Source organism: Carcharhinus amblyrhynchos, chromosome 3 (assembly GCF_965287045.1).
Source record: "Carcharhinus amblyrhynchos chromosome 3, sCarAmb.v2.hapA, whole genome shotgun sequence".
NCBI lineage: Eukaryota > Metazoa > Chordata > Chondrichthyes > Carcharhiniformes > Carcharhinidae > Carcharhinus > Carcharhinus amblyrhynchos.
Genome location: NC_137326.1, coordinates 131,617,650 through 131,634,852, shown reverse-complemented (window position 1 = coordinate 131,634,852; position 17,203 = coordinate 131,617,650). Strand labels below are relative to the sequence as shown.

General features: G+C 47.0%; 1 protein-coding gene across 11 annotated transcripts in view; it reads right to left on the bottom strand.

Moving 5' to 3' along the window:
• Window positions 1-255: 255 nt before the first annotated feature.
• Window positions 256-17,203, bottom strand: part of LOC145341133 (muscleblind-like protein 1) — a 233,676-nt gene continuing 216,728 nt past the window's right edge. For 8 of the 11 annotated variants that reach the window (XM_080186015.1, XM_080186017.1, XM_080186007.1 and 5 more), the window contains 4 exons: window positions 11,003-11,038; window positions 6,354-6,448; window positions 2,173-2,248; window positions 256-1,539 (listed from right to left, as the gene is read on the bottom strand). In XM_080186015.1, coding sequence (XP_080042141.1) covers window positions 2,192-2,248; window positions 6,354-6,448; window positions 11,003-11,038 — 188 coding nt within the window. In that variant the 3' untranslated portion in view covers window positions 256-1,539; window positions 2,173-2,191. The remainder of the gene's footprint in view (window positions 1,540-2,172; window positions 2,249-6,353; window positions 6,449-11,002; window positions 11,039-17,203) is intronic. The other 3 variants (XM_080186008.1, XM_080186012.1, XM_080186014.1) reach the window with 1 other exon arrangement.

Sequence of the window (17,203 nt, the reverse complement as noted above, 5' to 3'; positions counted from 1 at the left end):
TTAACATGCATCTCAATGACAGTGCTTTGTTCGGTATCTAGCTTAGAGTCACTTTTCTTTCACCTTGCCTGTAATATGTACGTGTGTGACTGCAACGAGACATTCAGCACAGAGCGAGTTTCCATCTCCGTAAAGTTTCGTTTTTTTTTATAGTCTTAATTGACTTTTGGTTCTGTTTTCTCAAACAGAGGGAAAAATAAAGACACTTGCGGGTGCGGGGGTTGGGTGGGGGGGGTGGGGGGGTGGTGGGGGGGGGGGGGGGGTGGGTGCGGTGTCAAATCAAAACTGCCTCGCCTTTCCAAATCTCTATAGCATGGCACCTTGCTTGGCAATTGATGGAAAGAGGTGTCTTTCCCTTCAGAGTTGACTTGTTGCCAATCTGCGTGGCCAACTGGCATCAAGGAGATTCCCTTTTTTTGTTTGGCCAATGTGCGGGTTATGACGTTTTAACTCCTGTTGGTAAAAATTAATTATACGGTGGCTGTTTATGTGGTGGATCTGGATAATGTGCGTCAGCGAAATAGTAGTCCTGAAAAGACTTCCCTTTGTTAAAAAAAAAAGGTATTTTCTTAGTTACTGTGTGCTATGCTATGCATCCTGGAGTGAGGGTTACCATTTTGGAGAAAGCTTTGGCATGTAAGGTGATTTCAGAAAATTTGTGGCACTGTCCGATCTTATTGAGCATTAAGAAGTTTGAAATTTGTTGAATGAGATAATTACTTTAACACTGCAGAAATAATACTTCAGGGTTTGATGTACAGTCTTGTTATGGCACTTAACGTGTACCCCCCCCCCCCCAAACATTTATGACACAGTATTTAAAGCTGTAATGCGCTTTAAAAAACGTGTTCCTTTTGCCTAGCACATTCATCTCTGTCCATTGCCCCTTTTAAGTCTTTCTCACATTCTACTTGAATATAACCTTAACACAGAACACTGTGCATGCACAACTGACTCTTGATGAGAATGGTAAAATAGTACTTTTTTTTTTAAATACAAGGTGCACCTTTTTTTTTCTTTTTTTTTTGTAAACTTGAAGGAAAACCATTTAAACCTAACATCAAAATGATTTGCATGGTTCATAGGCGTACCAGTACATACTGCATACTAAAGTGTACAAGTTTACCTTCCCACTCAGAGAGGAGGGCTGGAGAGAGAGAGAGGGAGAGAGAGAGAGAGAGAGAGAAAGAGGGAGACAAGACACGTGAAAGAAATGGGGGGAGTCGTTTATGCATATGTCCCGGAACCTATGCATAACACAGTATTGAGTAAAGGCAGATGACGGCGCACTCTGAACAACTGATCACTTTCCCTCTTGGTGTAACATACAGGCTACGCAAGTCTCAGTTTGCGGAGTTCGTTTCAACGCTTCCTTCCGGATAACCATACTTCCATTTCGTTAGCATGCAAAAAGTGGAAAGGCTTCCGGCTGAGGAATTGAGGGAGGGGTTGTGTATTAAGATGGTGGTATTTACAGAATGGCTGTTGACCCTTGCCCTGTAATGCTGTTCCGGCACACTGTCATCTCTTCACGCTGATCTAGACAGGGAAGAAAAAGAAGGCAGCTCTTTAGTTCCCGACCGGCTTTGATTGGAGTCGAATTCCCTGATCCCTGCAGTTGGTTGGGACAGCACGCTGGCACAGTGGTTAGCACCGCTGCCTCGCAGCGCCAGGGATCTGGGTTTGATTCCAATCTTGGTTGACAGCCTGTGTGGAGTTTGCACATTCTCCTCGTGTCTGCGTGGGTTTCCTCCGGGTGCTCCGGTTTCCTCCCACAGTCTGAAAGACGTACCGATGAGGTGCATTGGCCATCCTAAAATTCTCCCTCAGTGTACCCGAACCAGGCGCCTGAGAGTGGCGACTAGGGGATTTTCACAGTAACCTCATCGCAGTGTTCATGTAAGCCTACTTGTGACACTAATAAATAAACTTTAAACTTATTTTACATTTCAGATAAATGGTGTTTTCTATTTCACGCATTTATGGTTAGGAATTTGAATGTCATTCTATGGTCCAGAAAATTCTGAAATCCAGAATGACTTCGTTACATTCCGGCCTGCAGAACTTAAAAAATATTGACCTTTGAACAAGTGTCAGGGACATTTCTTCTCAAGGATTAATAATTTTAATAAAACTTCAGCGTCTTTCTAAAAAGTAACAACAGATACTCACTGTTCGACCCGGAGATAGTCTACATCGGAGTAACGTACTTATGGCTAGTCAGATGATCTACAGATATTATGGGCATCTGTGCAAAAGGAAATGGTAACTCCAGTTAACCTACATGGTTCATTAAGCGTTATCAGTAAATCTGTTTAAAGTTGAGGCCATACAAAGTTTACACAGTTCCTGGATCATGCTTCAAAGCTGCTAACATCCTCCAGTTACTGTGTAGTGACAAATAAGTGGAAGGCTCTGTTGTTACGCTTTGAGTTTAGGTTGGAAATGTTTCAAAACTACGTCACCAAATGTAAGGCTGTGCGATAACAGCTCAAGTTTCTCTTTCTTTCATTATTCTCAGAATTACGAATCACAGAGTAGGGTCAACAATAATCTACAGTCAGCACTTTGTAACAGAAATGACAATGACGACCTTCAACTGGACATTCTAAAATGCATATTGCTTTGAATAGAACTGATGGTTTAAAGTTTGCCCGATTAGGAGTTCATTTTATTGACATATCATTGAAGTATTTCTGCTGAGGAGGATTGCCACTTGCGGAACTAAGCTATACAGACCAAGCAGTTTGACATTCCATTCTGCACCCTCTCCTTTCCTATGCGCGGTGGCACAATGGTTAGCACTGCTGCCTCTCAGCGCCAGGGACCCGGGTTCGATTCCCAGCTCGGGTCACTGTCAGTGCGGAGTCTACACGATCTCCTCGTGTCTGGGTGGGTTTCCTCCGGGTGCTCCAGTTTCCTCCCACAGTCTGAAAGATGTGCTGGTTAGGTGCATTGGCCGTTCTAAATTCTCCCTCAGTGTATCCGAACAGGCACTGGACCGTGCCGATTAGGGGATTTTTCACAATAAATTCATTGCAGTGTTAATGTAAGCCTACTTGTGACACTAATAAATAAACTTAAAAAACTTTAAGCTCAAAAACCCATCACTTCTTCCAGATAACCAGAGGATAATGAAGCACAGAAAGAGGCTATTTCACTACATGTTTCTGTTGTGGGCTGAGGGAACGAGATATCAAATTAAGCCTACTTGTGACACTAATGAATACACTAAATTAAAACCTGCCTTTATATTGTTCATAGTCCTTCTTATTCTGCTGCTATGTAATATCAGTGGTTAGCACTGCTGCCTCACAGCACCAGGGACCCAGGTTCGATTCCCAGCTTGGGTGACCGTCTGTGTGGAGTTTGCATATTGCCCCCGTGTCTGCGTGGGTTTCCTCCGGGAACTCCGGTTTCCTTCCACAGTCCAAAGATGTGCAGGTCAGGTTGATTGGCCATGCTAAATTGCCACTTAGTGTCGGGGGAGGGGGTGGTGGCAGTGGTAGCAGGGCTATGGGGATAGGGGCTGGGTGGGATTATGGTTGATGCACACTTCGTGGGCTGAATGGCCTTCTTCAGTACTGTCGGGATTCTAGGATCTTTTCTGTGATCCGAATATGATGCTACTCCTTCCCCCAGTGCTGCCTAACATCTGCCCATTGCAACAGAGCTTGTTTATTATTTGACATATGGGATGTCATTTTAATCATTGACAGTTTATGGCTGGGTTGTATAACCTGCAGGTGATCCAATATCATCTACCTCAGCTATTACCCAAAGCGCAAAGTTACCCAAATTGGGACATCCGCTGCAGGGCAACAAATTTAATTTACTGAAGTTACACCAGAAAGCCGAGGAAAGACTCCTACTTGACCCTTTCCCCTCCATCGCAAAAAATGGGCTGGACTTTTTAATCTTGTGCTTGTGCTGCAATCCGAGAGCAACAGGGCCAAAGCAAAAGAAGAACATAAGAACATAAGAAATAGGAGCAGGAGTAGGCCATCTAGCCCTTCGAGCCTGCCCCGCCATTCAATAAGATCATGGATGATCTGTCGTGGCTCAGTTCCACTTTCCCGCTTTCTCCCCATAACCCTTAATCCCCTCTCTTATCAAAAACCCATCAACCCGCGTCTTAACAATATTTAGCGAGGCAGCCTCCACCACTTCAACGGGCAGAGAATTCCAGAGATTCACCACCCTTTGAGTGAAGAAGTTCCTCCTCAACTCCGTTCTAAACCGCCCCCCTTTTATCTTGAGGCTGTGCCCCCTAGTCCTACTGTCTTTTTTGAGCGGGAAGAGTCTCTCCACCTCTATCCTATCCATCCCATTCATCATCTTATACGTCTCAATGAGATCTCCCCTCATTCTTCTAAACTCTAACGAGTACAAGCCCAGTTTATTCAGCCTCTCCTCATAGCTCAACCCCCTCAACTCTGGCATCAGCCTAGTAAACCTCCTCTGCACTCCCTCCAAGGCCAAAATATCTTTGCGCAGGTGCGGCGCCCAAAACTGCACACAGTACTCCAGCTGCGGCCTCACCAATGCCCTATACAGCTGCAGCAAGACCTCCCTACTTTTATATTCAATCCCCCTCGCTATGAAGGCCAGCATCCCATTCGCCTTCCTGACCACCTGCTGCACCTGCAAGCTGGGTTTTTGCGACTCATGCACAAGGACCCCGAGGTCCCTCTGCACCGTCGCCTGCAGCGAAGCTTTTCCCAAATACTAACTTTAACGGAGGCGTCATCGGCTTCGGGCACTAACAACACACACTGCAGTTGACATGAGTATAGACATCACCTAAACCAGAGTACTCCATTTCCAAGCTTTTATAACTTGTGCACAAGTAGGAGCACAATGCAGCTCCCAGCATCGCAGGATGTTCTGCCGATTCATATAGAAAATGCAAAATAGCTACAGTTAATTACAGCAAATGAGAAATGAGCAACTTTCTAATCCTTAGAAGCATAGAACAGAATCCTACAGTGCGGAAGGAGGCCACTTGGCCCATTGAGTCTGCACCGAGCACAACCCCACACAAGCCCTACCTGTATGACCCCATGCATTTACACTAGCTAATCCTCCTGACATTAAGGATCAACTTAGAATGGTTAATCCACACAAACTGCACGTCTTTGGACTGTGGGAGGAAACTGGAGCACCCAGAGGAAACACATGTAGAATTGGGGAGAATATGCAAATTTCACACTGACAGTGACCCAAAGTGGAAACTGAACTGAGTCCCTGGCAGTGTGAGGCAGCAGTGCCAGGTATTGTGCCACCGCGTCTTCATCCGTATACATATCCACCAATCTGAGCATAGTGTTTTACCCTTTCTTATCCAATAGAAAACCGTCTGATGATTGGGATGGGTAGGATAGAGGTGGAGAGACTCTTCCCGCTCAAAAAAGACAGTAGGACTAGGGGGCACAACCTCAAGATAAAGGGGAGGCGGTTTAGAACGGAGTTGAGGAGGAACTTCTTCACTCAAAGGGTGGTGAATCTCTGGAATTCTCTGCCCGTTGAAGTGGTGGAGGCTGCCTCGCTAAATATTTTTAAGAAGCGGGTTGATGGGTTCTTGATAAGAGAGGGGATTAAGGGTTATGGGGAGAGGGCGGGAAAGTGGAACTGAGCCACGACAGATCAGCCATGATCTTATTGAATGGCGGGGCAGGCTCGAAGGGCTAGATGGCCTACTCCTGCTCCTATTTCTTATGTTCTTATGTTCTTATGTCTCCTGCCAATCCTTCACGAGCATAATATGTCCCCATATCTTGCTCTTTGGTAATTGTCATGGTAACTCATCCTGTGTCCTAGCCTGGAATGCAGTGTTTATAGAACAAGGTTTTAGATTTACCCACTTATCCTGAGTGTGTAAGCACTGGCCTTATTGAAGGCCTTACTGAAGGCCAGACTGAAGGCCAGACCGAAGGCCTGACTGAAGGCCTGACTGAAGGCCAGACCGAAGGCCTGACTGAAGGCCTGACTGAAGATCTGAATGAAGGCCTGACTGAAGGCCAGACTGAAGGCCAGACCGAAGGCCTAACTGAAGGCCTGACTGAAGGCTTAACTGAAGGCCAGACTGAAGGCCTGACTGAAGGCCTGAATGAAGGCCTGAATGAAGGCCTGACTGAAGGCCAGACCGAAGGCCTAACCGAAGGCCAGACTGAAGGCCTGACTGAAGGCCAGACCGAAGGCCTAATTGAAGGCCTTGTTTGTCTAATAACCACTTTCTATTGCTTGACAGAGTTTTTTTTTGACAATGACGAAACTTTAATTTTCACAATTGTTTGCAACCACAGCAGCATTGTTACAGACACAAGAAGAACCGAGTGTGTAAAAGAGCAAACCTGGTTGGCGGTGGCAGTAGCTGCAAAGGGAACACTTGTGGCAGATGTCGTTGCCGCAGATACAGCTGCAGGATTAGCACCGTGCATCATGGGAACTTATTTTTGAAGGGAAATCACAGAGGGCGATGACGAAGGCAGCAGAATTGGGGGGGGCGGGGGGGAGGCGGTGGTGGTGGGGGTGGCAGAAAGAGAGGGGGAGGAGGTGGGGTTGAGTTTGATGGCGACACGCGTCAACGAGGTAGCGTGGCAACGGGCAGCGGGTGTCACCATCAGCCCGTGACACGTGCGCGCGGTGCAGGAGAGGGTGGAGCAGACGGTGAAAAGAAAGAGGTGGGACAAAGCGTTGGGGGGGGGGGTGAGGGGGAAGAGAAAAGGGGGGGTGTTGGGGCAAAAGGGGAGGAGGTAGAGCAATGGGAGGGAAGGGGGGAATTGAAAGGAATGCAGATAAAATGAACATAAAAAAAGAAAACAGAGAAAAGGGAAAAATGCTCATTAAGAACAAACACAATTCGATAAATCAATGCAACAAGTTCACAAAAAATAATATTACATGCCTCTTTAAAAGAAATATCAATTAGTGTTACATTATGTAATATCAAAGCACTTCACTGTCATGCTTTAATCTAAATATTCTATCAAACTCTTAATTAAGCCACAACAGTCATTAAAAGAAATCCATCGTTATCCCATATTGCAAAGCGACATTTCTAAATACTTCACTGCTTCATAATCATTAAGAGGATAATTAAAAAGAAGCTAAATTATGCAACAAGAGCTTTAATAATTCCAAATGGAACTCAGCAGTGAGAAGCACAGTCCCTTCAAATTCCACTGCGTCGTGAGTTGAACCGAATTGGCTGCTCAACTAATGACTTCAATCTAATGGCCAATTTCAGCAATTAGTTTCAGAGTATTGCACAATTTCAGAGAGGATTTGAGTATAGGGACCGAGGTGTTTTGCTGCCATTGCTTAGGGCGTAGGCCCAATACACCTGGAGTATTGTGAGCAGTTTTGGTGTCCTTATCTGAGGAAGGGTGTCCTTGCTGTAGAGGGAGTACAGCGAAGGTTTACCAGACTGATTCCTGGGGCAGCAGGTCCTTCATATGAGGAGAGATTAAGTCAGTTAGGATTATGCTCACTGGAGTTTAGAAGAGTGAGAAGGGATTTCATAGAAACTTATAAAATTCTAATAGGGTTAGATAGGATAGATTCGCAAAGAATGGTGGGTGAGTCCAGAGCTAGGGGTCATAGTTTGAGGGGCTGAACTAAAGTGAGGAGAAATTTCTTCACCCAGAGGGTGGCAAATGTATGGAATTCAATGTAGTTGAGGCCAAAATGTTGTCTGATTTCAAGAAGAAATTAGATACAGCTCTTGGGGCTAAAGGGATTGAGGGATATGAGAGGAAGAGGAGGACTAGAGTATCGAATTCGGTGAACAGCCATGATCTCTCCTGCTTCTAGTTTCTATGTTTCTATGAATGATCAGATGAAAGAATGTCTTTGTCTAGGAATGAAGATGTTGGGCACGGGTGGAACTGATAGGGAGGTGGTAGTAGAGAGGGCAAAGGAATCCTACACAATAGCGCCACCACTGGAGGGAAGGTTCTGTGCTGCTGTGACACAAATTTCATCATAAACTGGGAGGTCTTTTTAAGCCGATGGTAAAGACATTTCGAACAGGCCTCAGGGAAAGCAAAAGTCATCACACAAAATCTTTCCTTTCCATAAGTCAAGGTTTCAAATCCAACATGGAGTCTAAAATAGTTCGGACAGATCTTGGAATGTCCAAAAAAAATGTTTCTCATGTTTATGCTCAGGGTGGTACGGTAGCATAGTGGTTAGCACTGCTGTTTCACAGCTCCAGGGTCCTGGGTTTGATTCCTGGCACGGGACACTGTCTGTGTGGAGTTTGCACATTCTGCTCGTGTCTACGTGGGTTTCTTCTGGGTGCTCCAGTTTCCTCCCACAGTCCAAAGATGTGTGGGTTAGATTGATTGGCCATGCTAAGAAATTGCCCCTTAGTGTCTAGGAATGCATAGGCTAGAGGGATTAGTGGGTATAATAGGTAAGGATATGGGGGTAGGGCCTGGGTGGGATTGTACTCGATGGGCCGAAGGGCCTCTTTCTGCACTGTAGAGTTCTATGACTTCACTGAGGCTGTCCAAAGACGGACTGGAAAGGAAAATGGGTCAGTCCAAAGCGGGGAAGAGGAGAATGTGCTCTGGAAAACGTTGCCTGAGAGGGTGCTGGAAGCAGATTCAACAGTAACTTTCAAAAAGAAATTTGATAAATACGCACAAAGGAGAAATGGGGAGAGCAGGGAATAAACTAATTGGGTGGCACAGAGACGGCACAGTAGGTGGAGGTCAAGTAGCCTCCTCCTGTCCTGGAAGATTCCATGACATTGCATTTCTGAATGAGAGTTATGACGAGGGACATTACTTTTGTTACTCTTCAACCCTAGGATGCTTTAGACAATTATAGTGCTCTCTCCTGTTACCTTGACAGCGTGGTCTTGTGACAGAGTGAGTAGTATTTCCTGCCTCCGAAGCTATGGGTTCACTCCAGGTTAGATGGCCAAGGAGGGTGCATTCATAACTGTGGCCAAACAGATTGAGTAGCAACCTGGGAATCCTTCCTATGGCAGGCAGTAAGAGTGGGAAATTCTCCCGATCAGTCATGCTTGGTTTGGAATGATGGGGTGGGGCTTTGTCTGCCTCGAGGGTCATTAGGAATGGGAACATCTCTAGGTCGTGCTAAGGCCATTACCATCCCGTAAACACATCCGTTTCCATGGATTAAACCAAATCCGATGGTTCAATCCCACAGCGGGGAACAACTCAAACCAATAAAAGGACTGGGGTAGCTAGCTGAAATCATCACCTCAATCGAAGAACATAGGGAGGGCATTCATTCAACCCAACATGCTCTGCCATCCAGGTAGAAGTCTCACAACACCGGGTTAAAGTCCAACAGGTTTATTCAGAATCACAAACTTTTGGAGCGCTGCTCCTTCATCAGGCGCTGATGACTCATCTGATGAAGGAGCTGCACTCTGAAAGCTCATGATTCTGAATAAACCTGTTGGACTTTAACGTAATGTTGTGAGACCTCTTACTGTGCCCACCCCTGTCCAACACCGGCATCTAACATCCTGGTTATCCAATTAGATCATGGCTACCCTCTATCCTAACTCCAACCACCCACTTTGCTTTTGTAGCCAGTCTAACAGAATAGAAAACATTCACTGCTAAAAGTCTGTCTATTGGAGCGGGTGTCGAATTAATCTCACAATAGATGCATTTGAGAAAGGCCATTTGGATAATGTTGGCCCATCCATCCAGCAGAGACCTTTTACCATTCCCCAATCAAATGACTAAAGAGGCTTTTGATGGCAGTATTTCGTTCCTGGGAGGGGTTTGTGCCCTGCAATGAATCTGAGTCAGAGGTGACATGAGGAATAATAGGCAGGATTTCCAGCCTTTCCCGCCAATGGGATTATCTTCCGGTCCTGCCGATGGCAGCCCATACTCCACCTCACTGGCCCATGGGTTCTGCAAAGCACACTGCGGACAGGAGGCAAGTGGAACCCCAGCCCGTGTTTTACAAATATAGAGAGCTGCTTTGATCCAGAACGTAAGATCCAAAAGGACAGCAGCAGTAGTAGATTTATTAGTAATGTTAGTAGGGCGGCAAAGTGGCACAGTGGTTAACACAGCTACATCACAGAGCCAGGGACCCAGGTTCGATTCCCAGCTTGGGTCTGTGTGGAATTTGCACATTCTCCCCATGTCTGCGTGGATTTCCTCCCACAATCCAAAGATATGCGGGTTAGATGGATTGGCCATGCTAAATTGCTCTTTAGTGTCAGGGTACTAGCTAGGGTAAATATATAGGGTTACAGGGAGGGGGCCTGGGTGGGATCGTTGTCGGTGCAGGCCCGATGGGCCAAGTGGCCTCCTGCACTGCAGGGATTCTAACTTTCAAGAAGGGAGTTTTTGCAAGGGTAAAGAATTTGCAGGACTATGTAAAGCTTATTTGTTAGTCACAAGTAAGACTTACATTGACACCGCAATGAAGTTACTGTGAAATTCCCCTAGTCACCACACTCTGGCACCTGTTCGGGGTCAGTGCACCTAACCAGTGCGTCTTTCAGGTTGTGGGAGGAAACCTACACAGACACGGGAGAACTTGTAGACTCCACGGAGGTAGTGACCCAAGCCGGGAATCAAACCCATATCCTGTGAGGCAGCAGTGCTAACCATGTGCCACCGTGCCGCCCCGCGGGGAAGAAGTGAGGGGTGTCGGAGTGGGATGAATCAGATAATTCCCTCAAGAATCAGCAGAAGGTCGATAGGCTGAATACCGGTCTCATGTAGATATAGCTCTTGGGGCTAAAGGGATCAAAGGATATGGGGGGTGTGGGGGGGGGAGGGAAGGGGCAGAGGTGAGATCGGGATATTGAATTTGATGATCAGCCATGATCACTTTGAATGGCGGAGCAGGCCCGACGGGCCGAATGGCCTACTCCACGTCTTTGCTTCTGTGCTGTGCACAGCGACGAGTCGGTCTCAGCAGTGGAGTTTGAAGGTGCTGTGGATAAAAATTCTACAGGTACAGATAATCGAAAAACAAAGCTGGCACCTACCAACACTTGTAGCGGGTGTCATGCACAATATTGAGCCTGCCCATCATGCATTGCAACAGGAAGGTGGATTTGAAAGGGGAAAAGAATTAAAACAACCCATCACATGTGTAATTAGAAATCATTGTAACAAAGAGGAAAACACTTGTTATTGAGGGAAACAGAGGCTTGTGCTGTGTCAGCACAATAAAATCACACAATAGTCTAATCTACAAGAAATCAGTGTGCTTTGTGAGGAACACGTATGTAAACATGTGTGCTGGTAACTAACTCGGCTTTTTCAAGATGGGTGCCGGTTCCCTTTTCACTGCCGTTCACGGAACCTGTTCCAGAAGCGAGGCCTCCTCCCCAGCCCTATCCCCCCCCCGCCCCCCTCCCGTAGCGAGTCAGCCCGTGCCAGAGATGGAGACGTTTGGGCCCCACTCTAGTAGTTGAGCACGTCATCCACTCCTAGGGGTGGGGTTCGAATCTCCAGCCGTGTTTGCCACCCCCTGCCCCGAGATGGGAAAATTCCCGCCCGGGGTCAACAGGCCTTCGCACGGTCCGTGTCCCACCTGCTACGATTCCCGTGGCGGGCGGGATGAGAAAACTCCTCCCTGAGAGACCCAGGGCTGAGGAAGCGACTGCAGCAACCCCACCGAACGCCCTTATGTGTCATGGGACCTCTTCAGCGGACACAGGAATCCCCCATTTGGCTATTGGGTAAAAAGAGCGGGGTGCTTTGTCCTTCTCCTAGTGCCCTAGCCAATAGTCATCCCTCCAGCAACCTCAGTTAAACAGGATATCTGGTGATTAATCTCAAGGCGGGAGCTTGCTGTGTGAAAATTGTCTGCTGCGTCTCCTGCAGTGGGAAACGCAGTGTTTCACGAATGAACGCAGCGTTGATTTTCCCTTGAGGGCAGACTTGTGCTTTGTAACATGATGAAAGTCAAAGATCTCTACATGTTACAACAAATTTGCCTTCTGCTCGTTTTGTGCCAGTTCTGACGCCACACTTAACAGAGGGGGGTGAGGGTGCCCGGGCCGGTTGCCATATCATCAGCTGACCACTAGGAGGAGAGCAAGAGCCAAAAAAAAAAGGTGAGGCCTAAAATGACGACCCAAAAGATCTTCTTTCCCCGAGATCTCCCGCAGCTTGCAATTGACACCACCCTTTTAGAGGAGAGGATCCCTGATTTCTACTGCTTTTCGTGTGAATCAAAATGCTTCCCAATTCCATCTCTAAACGTGTGGGTGGCGGGGTGGTTAGCACTGCTGCCTCACGACACCAGGGGCTCGGGTTCAGTTCCAGCCACAGGTCACTGTCTGTGCGGAGTCTGCACGTTCTCCCCATGTCTGCGTGGGTTTCCTCCGGGCACCCCGGTTTCCTCCCACAGTCCAAAGATGTGCGGGCCAGGTGGATTGGCCATGGAAAATTGACCCTAGAGTCAGGGGGATTAGCAGGGCAAATGCATGAGGTTAGGGGGATAGGGCCTGGGTGGGACTGTGGTTGGTGCAGACTTGATGGGCTGAATGGCTCCTTCTGTACTGGGGGAATTCCATGATCCTAGCACTGCTTTTAAAATATGCCCAATTTATGGATCCTTTCTGCCCACAGTACGCAATCTTTTATCATTTAGAACACCTCATCACATTTCTAAACTCAAGGAGATATCAGCTAGGTTTCTGCTGAATGCCCCTGTAATTTACACCTTTAAGCCCCCATTTCATCCTAGCAACCATTTAAAAAGCAGTTGAGTTATAAGGAGGGGCTGGATGGACTGGGTCTATTTTCCCTGGAGCTTAGGAGGTTTAGGGGTGACCTTATAGAGGTCTGTAAAATAATCAGAGGCATAGATTATTTAGATAGTCAACATCTTTTCCCAAAGGTAGGGGAGTCTAAAACTAGAGGGCATTGGTTTAAGGTGAGAGGGGACAATTTTTTTCACTCAGAGGGGACGAGTGTTTGCAACGAGCTGCCAGAGGCAGCAGTAGAGGCGGGTACAACTTTGTCTTTTAAAAAACAGCTGCATGGGCAAGATGGGTATCGAGGGATATGGGCTAAATGTGGGCAATTGGGACCAGCTTAGGGGGTTAAAATAAAGGGGAGGCATGGACAAGTTGGGCTGAAGGGCCTGTTTCCATGCTGTAAACCTCTATGACTCTAGGTACGGATCGTAGTCCCTCCCTTTGAAACCAAAATCATGCTGACAAAATAGTGGCAGTGAAAAGGTTACCACAGCGAAGTTGGTAGCGATTATTCGGAAGTGCACTCAATTCGAGAAGAGTTTTTGGGGAACGTATTAGGGCTGTAGCAGCCCAGTCCTTACAAGTACAATTGCGTCGCATTCAAATGACTTGCAATAAGTGGAGAATAGCAAACGGAAGGGCACTGTTCCTACCAGCACACATAAGAGCCTTGAGCGAAATGTGAAGCAAATGGAACATAAAGCAGCAGTGATAATATTATCAGCTCAGTTGCACTAACTCGCAAACATTTGTGGCTGAATGCTGTGGGTCCCTGAAACAGTATTTCCGACGATCTGGCGCCTTTATTTTTTTTGTTAAATCAATCGAAAAGTTCGTCACAGTTGTTGCCGAGGATCCCTCTATTTTTTTTGAGTGGCGAGTGAAAGAAAATGGCGAAGTTTCGTAACTTTGGTGTTCGGGGGGGAGAAGGACGTATAGAGACCAACAGCAAACGCTTCATAAATAATTTTGAATAAAGGTACAAAACATCAAACCAGCGACAGAAGGAAATAGGAGAAGGGTGCAGCGCGTCAATAATCACAATCAGGGTCAGCGAATGATTGACTCGTTTCCTCTGTATTTCGTCAAAGACTTGCACAATATTTTAACTCGTTTTCCTTTATTTATGGAAGCGCATCCCTCTTGTCAGACAATCTGACAAGGGTGAGATCTCACGACCTTGCTCGTAAAATCCCGCTCAAGGTCAACGGAGATTTCCATTCTGTGAGCCTCGCCCTGATTCCAGGGTGAGACAGTAGAATTCTGGCTATTGTTACAGCCAGGAAGCGGCCTGACTTTCTGGAGATTCTTTGGCTCACGTCCAGCCCAAACTGATGGGAATCACAGCTCTGCAGCAAGACATCCAGTGTAATGTGTCATGCTCTTCGACTGGGTGATCTGCAAATTTTGTTCCCACTGCGCTGCTCTCTCCAAATAGTCTTCCACTTGGGGCGGCACGGGGGGACTGTGGGTAGCACTGCTGCCTCACACTGGCAGGGACCTGGGTTCGATTCCCAGCTTGGGCCTGCATGTTCTCCCAGTGACTTTGTGTCAGTATTTGTATCTACGTCAGCTACTGTGACAAAAGTTTTAATCTGCTAGAAATAAGCCTGCATGCTTGCCCCCTCTCTACACTCTGAAGGTATTCAATAAAGCTATCCATGGCCTTCAGTCCACCCTGCGTAACTCCAAAGCAGAGTTTCAATTTGTACTGCACTCACCAAGTGCCTCACACTCATTCTTACAGCCAGCAGATGGAGCAAGATTGCATATCCACGTTAGATTGCAACCCAGCTTTCAAACTGGCATCCCACTTCACCCTGAGTCCTTTAGCCCTGCTCTTCATAGAATCCCTACAGTAGAGAAGGAGGCCATTCAGCCCATCCAGTCAGCACTGACCACAATCCCCTAGAGTGCCTATTGCCGTAACCTTACATATTTACCCTGCTAATCCTCCCTGATACTAAGGGTCAATTTGGCATGGCCAATCCACCTAGCCCGCACATCTTTGGACTGTGGGAGGAAAGCGGAGCATCTGGAGGAAACCCACGCAGTCATGGGAAGAATGTGCAAACTCCACATGGACAGTGACCCAAAGTCAGAATTGAACCTGGGTCCCTGGCACTCTTGAGGCAGCAGTGCTAACCACTGTGTCACCGTGCCGCATGGGAGTTTCTCTCTTCATCTCCAGAAGGTGCTGAATCAGAATAAGTCATGCCTTCAGTACCTTGTCTCAAGTCGCTAGTTGTCATGATTTGAGATTTGGGGGGGAATAGGAGAGAGCAGTAGATTCATAAAGGTTTACAGCATGGAAACTGGCCCTTCGGCCCAACTTGTCCATGCCACCCTTTTTTTTAAAAACCCCTAAACTAATCCCAATTGCCCGCATTTGGCCCATATCCCTCTATAAAGAACAAAGAACAACCCAGCACGGGAAACAGGCCCTTCGGCCCAACTCTATGCTCATCATACCCATGTAACTATCCAAATGCTTTTTAAAAGAAAAAATTGTACCTGCTTCCGCTATTACCTCTGGCAGCTTGTTCCAGACACTCACCACCCTCTGTATGAAAAAATTACCCCTCTGGACACTTTTGTATCTCTCCCCTCTCACACTAAACCTATGCCCTCTATTTTAGACTCCCCTCCCTTTGGGAAAAGATATTGACTATCTAGTTGATCTTTGCCCCTCATTATTTTATAGACCTCGGGTGCTCCGGTTTCCTCCCACAGTCTGAAAGACGTGCTGGTTAGGGTGCATCAACCTGAACAGGTGCCGACTTGGGGAACTTCACGGTAACTTCATTGCAGTGTTAACGAAAGCCTTACTTGTGACTTAATAAATAAACTGTACGAAGAGAGTGAAGAGGGAGGCGGGGTGGGGGGGGGGTCACGCCACACTGTTTCAGTGGGTGAATTCAGAGTCCAGGGAGAGTGGATAATGAGGGCACCCACACTCAGTGCCCCGACCACGGGTACAGGCAGATCCGATTATAAATCATGGCACCCGCACTTCACCATTGGCATGAGGGCTTGCTGGAGAGGTTTTATCATTGCTGGGCTACCTCATCCTGGCATCATTGGAGCCATCACCTGCATTTAGGGAGTAACACCAACTTACCCCATTCATTGTGAAACTTAATAGGATTGGGTGTAATGTTGGTACAGTTGCCCGACTTCACTCGAAGTTGATGCCAGCAGGCTGGTGTAAGCCCAACGTTCCATTCAATGCCATTTGGTTTTCACACCCACTGAGTTAAGTTAAAATCACCCCTGATGATACCCATTTGAAGAGTGCGGAACCTCTTGCATCCAAGTTAGTAAGAAGTCTCACAGCACCAGGTTAAAGTCCAACAGGTTTCTTTGGAGTCACGAGCTTTCGGAGCGCTGCTTCACTCACCTGATGAAGGAGCAGTGCTCCTAAAGCTCGTGATTCCAAAAAAACCTGTTGGACTTTAAGCTGGTGTTGTGAGACTTCTTACTGTGCCCACCCCAGTCCAACGCTGGCATCTCCACATCATCCCTGAGTCAATTCAACCTATTAACATTTTTTCATTTCCTCCGGTTTTCCACCACTGTGGTGAAAGATCCAGAGGAATTCTCTGGAATTCCTCATGGATAATCCACTGAAATTACTCATTGAATCCCTACAGTACAGAAAGAAGCTATTTGGCCCATTGAGTCTGCACTGACTCTCCAACAAAACATCTCATCCAGGCCCTCTCCCCATAACCCTATGTATTTACCCTGCTAATCCCCCTAAGCTACACATCTTGGGACACTATGGGGCAATTATGCATGCCAAAACCACCTAACCTGCGCATCTTTGGACTGTGGGAGGAGACTGGAGCACCTGGAGGAAACCCACGCAGACATGGGGAGAATGTGCAAACTCCACACAGACAGTGGCCTGGGGCTGGAATCGAACCCATGTCCCTGTCAAGCAGCAGTGTGCTAACCACCGTGCCACCCAATAACATGGAGACCACTTTTCCCTCACTCCTCCGCTCCCCATGGAAACCAAGAGCGGGAGACTTCTGAAACCAAGTTTGACTTCAGCTGGACACATAGCCCCTTCTCCTCAGTTGCTCTGGTTGATCTCTTGCAATCTGGTAGCATGACTCTGAAGCTATACTTCTCAAAGGTGCAGCGGCTCATGAAGGCAGCTTGCCATCTAAGGGCAACTGGGAATGGGCAATAAATATTGGTCCAGCTAGTGCTGCCAACAACCCATAACTGACTTGAAAAAAAAATCACCTCCGATACCACAATGCCACTTTGTAGATGAACCGCAGGTATGAGGCAAACATGTGGATTAGATAGGAAGTCTCTGCACCAAGATTCTCTCCTATTTCCTTAAGTCATGTGAAGTTAGGAAACAAAAGCTTTATATTTTTCAATCTTGTGATTAACCATTGAAACAAGACATAAGAAGGAAGAATCAAATTATTGCGAGTGGAATTACAGGATTGCCAT